The 14084-nt window shown below is 45.3% G+C and overlaps 1 protein-coding gene across 1 annotated transcript in view; it reads left to right on the top strand.

Moving 5' to 3' along the window:
• The first annotated feature begins 11687 nt into the window (after window positions 1–11687).
• ERCC6L (ERCC excision repair 6 like, spindle assembly checkpoint helicase) overlaps window positions 11688–14084 on the top strand; it is a 35346-nt gene continuing 32949 nt past the window's right edge. The window contains exon 1 of the mRNA XM_030305453.2: window positions 11688–11791. Within this exon, the coding sequence (XP_030161313.2) occupies window positions 11724–11791 (68 nt within the window). The 5' untranslated portion in view covers window positions 11688–11723. The remainder of the gene's footprint in view (window positions 11792–14084) is intronic.

Genomic DNA, 14084 nt, shown 5'->3' with positions numbered 1-14084 from the left:
GAGTGGTGCGCGCCACGGGCACCGAGATGGCGGGCACGGCCAGGGACACAGCGCCACAGGGAGCCGTCACCTCTCTGAGCCTTGGTTTCCCCGTTGGTATCAGGGCAATAACAACCAGCACGGAGGCTGTCGTCGGGCAGAAAAGAGATAATGGCTTGACCAGTTTGTAAAACTGTAAACCGAGGAGTGGCTATCCGTACAATGACTATTCTTTTTCGTGGCATTGTCTTCTTTCCTACTTGTCCCCCGCCTTTCTGCAGCTCCCCCCTGCCCGCTTCGCCCCTCCCTGAGCCAGTGCCTGCCAGATTCCCCCGCCGCAGGAGCGGGGTTCCTGCTGGCCCTCCTTTATTCGCTGCAAAAATCACTGCCTCTGGAACACCTTTTAGCGATGAGGCCCACAGAGACACCGCCAGCTCATCCTGCGGGGGCCGAGCCACTGATTAAATTGTATTCACTCTGCCTTTCGGTCATTCAGATTGGCTGGGGCGAGGCCAGCTGGAATTAGTGACACATTTGAAGCAGAGAATATTGACAAAAGAAGGCCGTTTTATTGCTTGCAATGACACGCGATAATTCAAAGAAGGCTCCCCAGTGTTTCCAAGGAGAGCTTTATTTAGACTTTTTTGCTAATTATTTGGATAGATGCAGACCACAAGTCCTTAAAATCCGTTTTGTTCCCTTCTAGGGGTTGAAAAACAACCCTTCTTTCTCCAATGGCCTCCTCTCTCTTTAAATCTGAGATCCTGACCAGGAGAAGGCTTTGAAAACAAGAAAGTACTACTGAACAATTCATTCCATACAAATATATATATATATATATATATATATATAGTTTGTTTATTTATTTTAAGAGAGAGAGCATGAGCAGTGGAGGGGCAGAGAGAGAGGGGGAGAGAGAGAATCCCAAGCAGGTGGGGAGCCCAACTTGGGGGTGGAACTCACAAACCCTGAGATCATGACCTGAGCTGAAATCAAGAGTCAGAGGCTTAACTGGCTGAGCCACCCAGTCACCCCCCCTTCCAAATATTTTTTAAGCACCTACTATGCATCAGAACTATTGTGGTTATTAAAGATACAGACATGGAACTAATGTTCCTAGAGGAGAAACAAATAATATGGAAGTATATAGAGAAAGGAGATACTTTTCAATAGTAGTAAGGGCTCTAGGGGCACCTGGGTGGCTCAGTCAGTTACGCTTCTGACTCTTGATTTCAGCTCAGGTCATGATCTCACAGTTCGTGAGATAGAGCCCCAAGTCAGGCTCCACGCTAATGGCATAGAACCTGCTTCGGATTCTCTCTCTCCCTATCTTCCCCTCCCCTGCTCATGCTTGTACCTTCTCTCTCTTTCTCTGTCTCTCTCAAAATATATAATAAACATTAAAAAATAGTAAGGGCACTAAAGGACATAAACAGGATGAGGGAGGTGAGGTAGTTACTTTAGAGAAGATGGGTCAGGAAATGTCTCACAAGAGAGATAGTGGAGATATCAATGATAAGAAGGAGCCAGCCATGCTAAGATTTTAGGGGAAAGTGTTCCTGGTAGAAGGAACAGAAAATGCAAAGACCCTGTGGTGGAAATGGGCTTGGTTGTTTGAAGAAGACAAAGAAAGCCAATGTGGTTGGGGTGAAATGAACACACAAAGTGAGATTTGGATGGGTCAGGTCACTAGGGACTTGAGGGCCATGATGAGGAGTTTGGATGGTATTTTCAGTGCATTGTGAACTAATGAAAGTTTCTAAGCAAAGGAGTGATGTGATCTGGTTTCTATTTTTAAAAAAGATTATTGGCTGCTGTTTGAAGAATAAATTAGATTACCTTAATAAGAAAAATGGATTGGGAGACAAGAATGGGAGTAGGGAGGCGAATTAGGTAAATGCCAGGTGGTTTACGCTTGGGTGCTTGCAATCTGGTGGGGTAAAGTGGAGAGATTCAGGATGTATTTTGGAGATAGAGCCTAGATAGGACTTGGTGATGGATTGGGTTTGGGACAGAGAAGAGACAATGTTTCTAGTTTATAGGTTTGGGGCTTGAGCAACTGGATGGATGGTGGTGCCATTTATAGAGATGGAAAAGACTGGAGCAGATCAGGTTTGAGAGTGGGTTGGGAACCCATACTTTTGGATGCTTTCAGTATGAGATGTCAGGGAGCCCTTGATATAGGAGTCTGGGGCTGAAGTGAGAGGTTTGGACCTAAGAAAGACATTTGGGAGTCCTTAATATTCGGTAAAGAGTTCTCAGGATTCTTGGTGACTTGTTCAAAGCCAACCCTACACTAGAACAGATAACTGCCCAGGGGGGCAGGGGGATACCTGCCTCCCTCTCTACCTCCAAAAGGACACCTCTGTTCTCAACTTGACTTGTCTCAGTGAAGACCTATTCTTCAAGGAAATGCAAAATAAAACTTTTTAATAATCAGAAGGGTGAGGATCAAAAGGTTGGAAAACACTGTTACCAAAGGTGTGGGGAAACAGGTATCCTCATATGTTGATAGGAATGTAAATTTGCTCATCCCTGATGAAAGGCAATTTAGCAGCTTCTATCAAAATGAGAGACACATATACTGAGACCCCAACAATTCCACCTTTAGGAAATTATCCTACAGATATACTCACACATTCACAAAAATGCATGTGCCAGGGTATTTACTGCCACAATGTTTGTAATAGCAAAAGACTGGAGGGGTGCCTGGGTGGCTCAGTCAGTTGAACATCTGACACTTGATTTTTGGCTCAGGTCATGATCCCAGGGTTATGGGATCAGGCCCCAAGTCAGGCTCTGTGCAGAGCATGGAGTCTGCTTGAGATTCTCTCTCTCTCTGTTTCTGTCTCTGTCTCTGTCTCTCTCTTCCTCTCCCCCACTTATGCTCTCTCTAAAATAAAAATATAAAATAAAATAAAAGATTTGAAAAATATCCACCAGCAGGAGACAAGCCAAATAAATTAAGGTACACTCTTACAATAGAATATATGCAGCCATTAAAACTAAGGAAGATCTTAATTTTTTTTTTATTTTTTAAATTGAGGTGAAATTCACATAACATTACATTCACTAGTTTAACCATTTTAAAGTGTAAAACTCAGTGTTTATATGTATTGATATGAAACATCCTCTGAGACCTATTGGTAAGTGCCTACCCCCACTCACCTGTCCCACCTGTCTACCTCTGCTGGTGATCCTAGTAGGGACTTTTTTCAATGGGCACCTTTGAAATGTCTCCATGACATAGAAGGCTGAGTCTGTTGCTAGGGAAAGGTGGTGGTAATATTAATCAATGGTTCTCAGAACAGCTGCACATTAGCACCACCAGGGGAGATTTAAAAAATGTCCTTGCCCAGGCCCCACCTCTAGAGATTATGATTTAATTAGAGGTGAGGCCTGGACATGATTTTTTAAATGGAGGCATAATTTACACAAGGTACAATGGCATAGGTCTTAAGCATGTAGTTCAATGAATTCTGGTACTTGTGGGCAGTGTGTAACCACTGCCCCAATAAAAACATAGACCATTTCCACTGTCCCAGTCAATGCCCACACCCTTGACAGAGGAAACCACCTTTCTTATTTCTATCATAGATCCATTTTTGATTGTTCTTGAATTGCGTATAAGTGGAATTGAGTAGAATGTAACATTTTGGGATTGGCTTCTTTCACTTAGCACAATGCCTTTGAGATTCATCCAAATTGTTGCACTGATCAGTAGTTCATCAGTAGTAGTCTCTTCCATTGCTGAATGGTATTCCTTTGTGTGGATACACCAAAGTTTGTTTAGTCATTCACACATCCAGGGACGTTTGGGTTGTCGCAATCTTTCTATAGGGACATGCATTCATTTCTCTTGGGCTGGAATTACTGGATTTATGTAGAACTTTTTTTGAAACCATCTCTTTTCTGAAGTTCTTATACCAATTTACACTCCTACCAACAAAATATGAGAGTTATAGCTGTTCCACATCTTTGACAACACTTTGGATTGTCTGTCTTTTTAATTATAGTGATTCTCACGGGTACATAGTATCTCATTGTGATTTTAAATTGCATTTCCCTAATGACTATGTTGGCCATCTTTTTATTTGCTCATTAATCATTCATATATCCTGTCCAATTCTGTGTCTGTTTGAGTGTTTTGCCCATATTGTAGGTCATTTTATTATTGATTTGTAGGGGCTGTCTATATATTCTGTATACTATATTTTTGCCAGATACATATATTGCAAATACAATTATTGTTTAAAACATCTCCAGTGATTCTAACATGAATCTAGGGTTGAGAGCCCTTGATACTCTAAACTTTTTTTTAATGTTTATTTATTTTTGACAGAGAGAGACAGAGCATGAGCAGGGGAGGGGCAGAGAGAGAGAATCCGAAGCAGGCTCCAGGTTCTGAGCTGTCAGCACAGAGCCTGACGTGGGGCTCGAACTCACAGGCCATGAGATCATGACCTGAGCTGAAGTCAGATGCTCAACTGACTGAGCCACCCAGGTGCCCCGAGAACCCCTGATACCATAATGATCAGCTCCAGAGGGTCCCTGCCTCTATGAGTTCCCAAATATGCCTCCTTGCAACTATGTCTGATGATTGGTTCTTCAATCCATGTGAACGTACATGGCTGTGGGGATTTGGGGAGTTAGGGGTGGCTTGTCAGTCTTCCTCCTATGGATCTGTATGGCTTCTTGGATTGTTCATTCATCTGAACGGTTCTCTTACCCTCTGATGTGAGACTGTAAGTCTTTTACTGTCACCATCCTAAAATTTTCCATGTATGAAACTTGGCCTTATTGCCTGACCCATTCTGACTACCTGGATATTGTGTATGTCAAAGGCCAAAGACATGTTTTCTTCTGGATGGAGCAAGCTATGTCCTTCCTAGGCATAGAAGGAGTGTGACTTTCTGAATCCCCTCACAGCCATTGTCCTCAGGCTGCCTACCTGCTCACTGAAAGGTTGAATCATTTTCTAATAGCCTTGGGAACAATTCACCAAGGGTCTGGAAGTTGATGGCCTGGTCCTGGTCTCTTTGAATCTGCTGTGTACTTGCTGCATGATTTTGTGTAAAGCAGTTAACCAATCTGAGCCTTTGTTCCTGTGACTGGTAGAGCAATTTCTTGCTTGTTGTGGGGAAAGTGCCTGGCATAAAGTAGGTATTCACGGGATGCCTGGGTGGCCCAGTCGGTTAGGTGTCCGACTTTGGCTCAGGTCATGATTTCACAGTTTGTGAATTCAAGCCTCACGTCAGGCTCTGTGCAGATGGCTCAGAGCCTGGAGCCTGCTTCAGATTCTGTGTCTCCCTCTCTTTCTGCCCCTCCCCTGCTCACGCTCTGTCTGTCTGTCTCTCTCTCTCTCAAAAATAAATAAATGTTAAAAAAATTTTTAAAAAGTAGGTGTTCACAAAGCCATCGGTTCCCTCAAAAGGGGAGCTGGGGAGCTTGGCTCTGGGAGCAGTGCAACTGGGCTGTGAGAGGAGCCCTCTGCTTGGGGACTTGCCATGCCCTCAGTGTGCCCTCGTGTCATGTATCTGCCCCTTCCCTCCACACATAGTCTAGGAGGCCTAGACTGGCCAAGTTCCCTCCTACTGTGTTGTCCTCACCCTGCCCTTCTTGGCTAATTTGAACAGAGCATCCAACGAAGGCCCCTAGGCTCTTTAAGCTCACAGCAGATGGCTGGGAAGCCAATTCTCTGGGACATACAGTTCCTGACTCAGATCTGGGCAGGGGGCCAAGGCCTTCCAAGGGCTGTAGAAAAATGTAACCCTTAGCCTCCCCTCAAGAGCTTGTAGTTTCTACTGTCTATCTCTTTTAGTGCCTAAAAGGAAGGGCAAAGGACCACAAAGGTTAAGATTAGGTGCCCACAGGAGTCCCTTCTTGGGCTGGCACCAAGGAGGAGCTTTGACTTTAGCTTTTAGGATAGGTGCTCATGCCATGTAGGAAGGTTTTCTCTGCTGCTGCAGGAAGTAGATTTGGAAGCTGAGGAGGAGGTCATGGGAGCTACCAGAAATGCTCTTGACTTGGGGAACACATATGTATAGGGCATCTGGAGAGTCCACCAACACTGGCAGGAACCCACTCATTTCACAGCAAAACAAGATTTGGAAGAGAATAGAAAGGGAGTATCCTATTCCTCGGTGTAACTCAGATTCTTTTGTGCTATTTCCAAGTCCATTCTGAGGCAGATTTAAGAGGGAGACAGGCACAGTGCTGGCAAGAAGTGTGGCTGGGATGGGTATGCTTGGACCTCCCCTTTTCCTTGGTTCCTGCTCCTCACTATTGTTTTGGATGTATCATTCTTACCCACAGCTTTACTTAGCTCTCCAACACGGTGTCTATTGCTCACCTTTAAGACTAGTAAATTGACAAATCCATCCATCCATCCATCCATCCAACAAATATTTGCTTATAAGCTACTATATGCAGGTACTGTGCTAAGCTCTGTGAAGCTGTAACTGTGAAAAAGCCAGATCTGTCCTTCACAGAGCCCACATGATCATGGGCTGGGTGAGCCAGAGGTAACTGGACAACCACATTCCATGGACTAAATCCAATGATAAAGGCAGGGCGTGTCACACTGTGTCACAGAGGATGAATGCTGGGAAGGATTATGGAAGGTCCCTGGAAGAAGGGAGACTTGAGCTGAGAGCCAAGGAGTGAGTAGGACATAGTGAGACAAAAAAGAAGGGAAGAAAGTCCACGCAGAGGAAATAGCATGTGAGACAAGATTTGAGTGAGTAGAAGTGTTTTAGCTTGAGAAGAGTGATGTGCGTATGTGTATGTATGTGCGTGAGAGTGTGTGCATGCTCATGTCATGGAGAAGTGAGTCATAAGGCAGGAGAAGCAGTCAGGGGCCAGATCAGGAAGGCCTTGAAAGCCATGCTGAGGAGGCAGACTTGATTTTGAGGGGAAGGGGGGGGCTTCAAAGGGTTTAGACAGGGCCATGACATGATCAGATTGGTGTTTTTGAAAGATCACTTTGGTTTCTGGGTGCAGAAACACTGGGGATCAGGCACAAATAAAAGCAGGAAGAAAGCCAGGAAGCTATTGAAGTAAGGCAGGTGAGAGATGACAGTGTGACAGACCAGAATGGTGGCAGAGGAGATGAAGAGAAGTGTTTGGGTTGGAGATATATTTTGGAGGTAGATCCAACAAGATGTATTGGTGAATTGGAAAGATGCCTCCCAGTTTCTGACTTGAACAATTGGGGGGGTTGGAAATGCTGTTCATGGAAGTGAGGAATATTGAGGGAACAGGTCTAGGGGAGGGTGGGACATGAGTTCAGTGCCATGTTGAGGTTGAGCTTCCAGGAAGATATGTCCTGTAGCCAGTTGGCCATCTAGGACTGAAACTCAGGAGAAAGGATGAGGCTAGAGACAAAATTGTGAGGTTTGGGGAGTGGACGAAGTAGCCCAAAGGGAGTGAAGGAGGCCATGTTTTTTGCAGCGGCACTGTCCTGTCAAATGATCCCTACCCTTTGGTGCCTGCCTGCTTCAGCTCAAACCCTAGGAGGCGGGTTTAAGAGGCACTTACCAAAGACTGAAATTTAGTGCAAAGACCCTGTGAATAATCCTAAATCTTGGCTCCCTCTTTCTCCTCAGCTCCTGTCATTTCCACAGTATCTTGGACTGACTTGACTAGCTTCCAGTAAGAATTTATCCTGCGGGTGGGCCAGGCCAGCTGCCATTCTTAGGAAACTGAGTTTCTGGCTCCCCCTGCTGGCAGAACTGGAGATGACTCACAGCTGGGCCGCTGAGCTGGAAAGCACCCTCCTCACCTCAAAAGAGAGGCTGAAGACATCTGCCCCAGTATTCTTCTCCAACTCCCCCCTCCACCCCACCAAATCCCACCCACTTTAGAACTCTTGCTGGAAATAGCTGGATAAAAGCCTAAATCGGTGTCTGGGAATCACAGATTAAATTCTCCCTGTTTCCAAATTACTTCTCTTCTGCCCCAAACTCACTCTTGGCCTCCTTGTCCACGAGGATTCCATTTGGTTATTTCTACCTATCTCCAAAAACACTCTCTTCCATTCTGAGTCCGCATGAGCAGCATTTTGCTGACACCCATTTGACCTCCCTCCTCCTCATATGCAGGAAAGCCATGGTCTGTGCTGGAAAGAGTACTGGGCTGGGAGTCAAGGAACCTAGGTTGAGTCCTGTTTCTGCCACCGGTTCAGGGTGTAGCCCTAGACCAGTCACTTCCTTCTTTCCCAGTGGCAGTTCTCTCACCTGCGACTTTGGACTGGACTCCAAAAAACCCTTCCAACTCTAGCGTCCTAGGCTTTGCTCCAACCACCTTACCCTTTTCAGTTCTTCATGTGCATCAATCTCTCTCCTGCTTCAGGACCTTTGATCGTGCTCTTCCCTCTGCCTGAAATGCTTTTCCCTTCCCTTTTAATTTCTCCTTACCCTTCAGCTCTCAGCTCAGATGTTACTTCCTCAGAAAAACCTCCCCAGCCCTTTCAGACTGGGTCAGGTACCCCATCATATGCTCTCAGATTCCCTGGAACTCTCTTTCTGTGCCCTCATCATGGTTTGTGATTTTCCACATGCTTGCATATTTATTATTTCAAGTCTCCCCCCAAATCCCCAAACTTCAAACTCTTTGATAGCAAGAACCAGTCTGTTATGCTCACCACTGTATCCCAGCACCCAGATGTTTGCCTGGCCATCTTGTAAAGGCTCAACACATATCTATTAAATACATGAAGAAGTAAATGGATGAATGAACATTTATCTTCACCTATCATCTGCTTTCTATATCTAACTAGCATAATGTCTAAGAGCAAAAAGTCAAAAGCCAGAATGCCTGGGTTTGGAGCCCAGCTTTACCACTCACAAGCTGTGTAAGCTGGTAGAAGTTATTCTTTCTGTGCCTCCGATTCCTTATCTATAAAGGGTGGATAATAATAGCATACTCTACCTAACAAGGTTGTTGTGAGGATGAAAAGACTTAATATATGTAAACTGTGTGGAACAAGGCTTGGCACTCAAGTACTATATTAGCAATAGCTATTGTTCTTAGCCTGCCTCATCCATCTCTCCATTTACCTATTCTGAGCTCCCCCACAAGGACTCATTATCTTATTTCCGGTCTTTGAGTACTGGTGACTCAGTGTTATTTGCAGATTAGATAGCAAAGGTTTTTTTTTAAATTTTTATTATGGAAAATTTCGAACAGGCAGAGCAGAGAGAAGAACGATAATGAACCTCTGTAACAAGTTTCAACAATAATCAATATTTTGCCAGTCTATGTTCATCTTTCCCCCTCCTCATCTTTCTGCCTTCTGGAGTATTTTAATACAAACCCCAGATGTCATATAATTTTATCTGAAAACACTCCATTATGCATCTCTAGCAGATAAGGACTTTAAAAAATACAACAATACCATTAGCACACTTTAAAAATTAACAATAATTAGGGAAGGCTTTTGAAACTCCATTCCCCTGGGGGAAGCTGGGGGAATGGGAGCCCTCACTCTGGGGGTAGACATGAAATGAGGAACAGTCAAGAGAATTAATATAAAGTACCGTGAACAGGCTCTGATACATAAATGGGATATAGTAATAACTGTTATTTTGATTCGTTTCCATTTTCTCTACTTATCCACCCTAAATCCTCCCCAACCCCTCTCTTATTTCTGGTCTATGAGCCTGTGTTACCCTTTAGAAAGGAGGACTAGGAGTCCAGGGTGATGAGTTTCCTGGGTCACTTGCACCCCTCGGTGAGAGCTGGGACTCTGGAAGGCACTGAGAAGGGCCCGAAGGTAGTGACTGTGGGACTGAGGGGGAGGGAAAGAGAGCTAGAGGATTTAGTGGGTTTTAAATAAGGGGGAGTCCTGGGGCGCCTGAGTGGCTCAGTCGCTTAAGTGTGAGACTCTTAATTTCAGCTCAGGTCATGATGTCACAGTTTGTGAGTCCCAGCCCCACTTTGGGCTCTGTGCTGATGGTGCGGAACCTGCTTGGGATTCTCTCTCTCTCTCCCTCTGTCTTTGCCCTATCTCTCTTTCAAAATAAATAAATAAACTTTAACAAAAAAGAAGGGGGAGTCCTGTGGCTGTGTGAGAATGGTACTGAAAACAATCCAATAACCTAAGGGCAAGCAAGCAGGAATCCTGGTCCTTTCTTCCCAATATTCAGAGCCTTTGGGGATCATTGAAAGCTGGGAAGCAGGGAGGCCAGAGTCTGGGTCCTGAGGGAATTCCTTCTAGCTTTTCTCCACAGCCCACAGAAAGGCAGCTGCCTGAGACAATAATCAGGGGTTTGCTTTGCTTCATTTTGAGTTCTCAACTGTTCCAAAGGTATGTAAGAGAGATGGTAGATGCTGAGCCAAAGCACAACTGGAGATGGCCTGCCCTAGACTGGCGATGAAGATTTTTGTGCTCCCATCTCTTTTCTCCTTTCTATGAAATTCTCCCCAACCAGCCTTTCTCATCACCCGCCTACTTTGGGTACCCAGAATGCCTGCGCACTCGATTCACCCCAATGCAAACTTGCCTCTAGGGAGAGAAGTGATTCAAACACTTCAACAGAGTAAGCAAGCTCTTTCAAAAACTGGCTTCCAACTACCTCATCTACCTCATTTCCCACTACTCTCCTTTCCGGCAATAGGCAGTGGACACAGTGAAGGAGCATGGATTTTCCATATAGACCTGGTATTAAATTCTGGCTCTGCTATTTCCCAGCTCTGGAACCTTAGGCAAAGTCACTTTATGTTCCCAGCCTCAGTTTTCGTATCTGAAAACGGGGATAGTAGTAGTATACTAAAAGCCCTCCTAACAGAAGGCTTAAAGCCATATGAAAATATGACCTAAAGTCATGTGAACTAGGAAAATATCCCATAGTTTCTTTTTAGAAGATCCCCTTTTAAACTAATGATCTATGGTATTTACAAAAAGCCTAAAATCCTCCGGACTTATGGTGGGCGTGACTGGGTCAATAGGTGAGTTTTCAAACACTGAATGTTAATCAGTGCCTTGAAGAATCACAATGTCCATGTTTTCATCGCTGTATGAACAAGGACAATTTTTGTTGGTCCACAACCTCTAACTGAGGATCATCCAAGCAACTGACTTAAACTCACTGGTTTCCTGCCCCAAGCTCTGAGCTCTGCCTTTGAAAATGATGGCATCCTAGTTGGAGCTTCAAAAGAAATGGTAACCATACGTTACAGCACTACTTTTTTTTTTTTTTTAGCACTACTTATTTAAATGAGAGCTTTGGCTTGGCTCTTGAAGACTCTTCCTCAATGTAAGTCTAAGTCACGGGGACCATGTCTCCCAGCGTGTTTGAATTCAAAGCATGCTCAATGCCAGGCAATGGCGAGCATGGAATGAAGGATATTTGGGGGGAACAGGCTATGGAGAAGGTCTCTAGCGGCCACTAAAGTGACCGAGATCATATCAGGCATTTTACTTCACTCACGAGGATAGCTAGCACACGCACACGCACGAAAGTGCTGAAGCACTGCTTGCACCGAACTGAAAATGGGAGAGATGAGAGGACACAACGCCCTCCCTCTCCGTTGGGCCTGGGACCGCCTCTTAGCTCCAGCGCGTGTAGGCGCAGGCGCGCGGGCGGGCTCCGGCGGTGGCGCGGAAGGGGGCGCTGCCGATTGGCCAGCAGCGAGGCCGACTGTAGGCCTTGCCCCGCCTTCCGGCGCACCACGCATGCGCCGGGCGGGAGCGAGCGAAATTTGATCGCCCGCTGAGATACCTGGAGCCCGAGTTGGGGGTCATGGAGGCGTCCAGAGGGTCTGCGGAAGCCGCGGCCTTAAACCCGGAGCAGGCTGCCCGTTACCTGAGGTATGTCTGGGCCGCTGGGGGGATCTAGCTCGCAGGCTCTGGCCAGCAGTGGGGGTGGGAAGCCCTCGGACCCTCCCGGGGGGCCAGACTGCTGAGGCCCTTGTGAGACGCGCCCTTGTGTTCTCGGAGTAGGGCGTGGGAATCTGCTCAGATTTCTAAAACCTGGGGAACCTCCCGATGCCTCCTTCTTTGGTCAGATAGCTCTCCAGTGCGAACTCCTTAAAAGTCAGAACTTCCACTGATCAAGCCTTTCTTGAGTCTTGCCAGTCTACCAAACACCAGGCCTAGGGGATACAGAGAGGAGTGAAACACTAACCTCGCCCCCTCAATACTGCTTATATTTTGGTAGTGGAAAGGGGTAAGTAAACCAATAATCGCTATAATGTTTGATGAGTGCTGAAAGAGGCATAGAGGATGAGATTGGTCAACTACAAGGGCCGGCCTCACAGAAGGAGATGCTTGTGTTCAATGAGTAAGCGTTCATCTTATGGCTAAGGGTGGGGGACATGGTGATGTGAGGATGAGATTTAAACTTTTTTAAAAAGTTGTGATAAAATAGAAACAATGTAACTTAACCATTCTTAAGTGTACAGTTCAGTGGTGTTAATAACATTAATAACATTAATACTGTTGTGAAAGCAGCACCACCTTCCACCTCCAGAACTCTTCAGCTTGCAAAGCCAAAATTTCCTATTAAAGAACTCCTTCCTCCCATCTCCCCCAACCCCTGGCAGCCATCATTCTACTTTCTGTCCTGGTGCATTTAGCTCCAGGAGCCTCATACAAGTGGCATCATACAGTATTTGTCTTTATGTGATGGGTTTATTTCACGGAGCATACTTTCATCAAAGTTCATCAGTATTGTGTCGTTACAGGATTTCCTTCCTTTTTAGGAGGGGATAATATTCCATCATGTACACATACCACATTTTGTTTATTCATGTATCTGTTGATGGACACTTGGGTTGCTTTCATCTCTTGACTATTGTGAACAGAGCTGGCTTTGAACATGGGTGTGCAAATCTCTCTTTGAGATCCTGCTTTCAATTCTTTTGGATATCTAGCCAGAGGTGGGATTGCTGGATCACAGGGTAATTCTATTATTAATTTTTTGAGGAACTGCCATACGGTCTTTTACTGCAGCTGCATCATTTTACCTTCCCTCCAGCGGTGTACAAGGGTTACATTGTCTCCATATTCTCACCACCACTTGTTATTTTCTGGTTTTGTTGTGATGGTTGTTACTAGCCATCCTAATGATAATGAAGTGGTTGGGATTTTGATCTGCATTTCTCTAATGATTAGTGGTGTTGAGCATCTTTTCATAGGCTTATTGGCCATTTGTATATCTTCTTTGGAGGAATGTCCATTCAACTCCTTTGCCCATTTTTTAGTCAGGTGGGTTGTTTTATCTTCACGTATTTTGGGTATTAACTCCTTATCAAATATGATTTGCAGATCTTTTCTCGCATTCTGTAGGTTGCCTTTTCACTCTGTTGGTAGAGTCCTTTGATGCACAGAAGTTTTAAATTTTGATGTTTTACAAACAAATAAATTGGGCCAGTGTAATAGTTCTGTCTTCCTTTCAAAAAAAGTGTTTTAAGGCTGTTAAAAGCTAAAAGGTCTTACTGAGGAGTAAAATCACATCTTTAGGCTAAGTTACATGATGTCTTTAAGGAAGATTTGGGAAAACAGGGAGCAGTGTGGTGTGGTAGAGTACTAGCTTTGGAGTTGGGCCGTTTGGGGTTCAAAATATGGCTCTGCCGTCTGCTAGCTGGGAAACCTTAAGTAAGTCATTTGACTGTTCTGAGCCTCAATGTTTTCATCTGAAAAATGGGGATAGGAAGGCTTAAGCTATTTAACCCCTTCCCCTCCTTTCCCTGAGCAAGCAAAAATGCCTGGATTTCCCCAACACTGCCTCTTACACAGGCACCTGTCTCTTCCTTGCTCTCGGGTGCTCTTTCCTGAACATTCCCAAACTCCCCTGCTCCCTTCAACGCTCAGCCCTTCTTTCACAGTCAGCATCTTCTGCCCTCACAGTCCCCTGCCTCTCATGACCCCTCAACTCACAATCTTTTTTATTTCTCCTAATCTTTCTCTGTCTCTCCCGTCCTCTTCCAAATCCAACCTACACCGAAGCCCCCTTGCACAAAGCATCACCTTCTCTGCCTTCTTCAGTGCTGCTAGTCCTCCTTGGCACACTCTGCTCACACATATCTGCCTTTCTTCCTCCCTCTCTCCTCTCTCTCCTCTTGCTGTCCCACCTTCTTCATCTCTCTGCCCCTCCTGCCTA

The sequence above is a fragment of the Lynx canadensis genome, chromosome X, assembly GCF_007474595.2.
Source record: "Lynx canadensis isolate LIC74 chromosome X, mLynCan4.pri.v2, whole genome shotgun sequence".
Lineage (NCBI taxonomy): Eukaryota > Metazoa > Chordata > Mammalia > Carnivora > Felidae > Lynx > Lynx canadensis.
The sequence above is the reverse complement of the archived record's forward strand: the minus strand, read 5'-3'. Positions and strand labels throughout refer to the sequence as shown.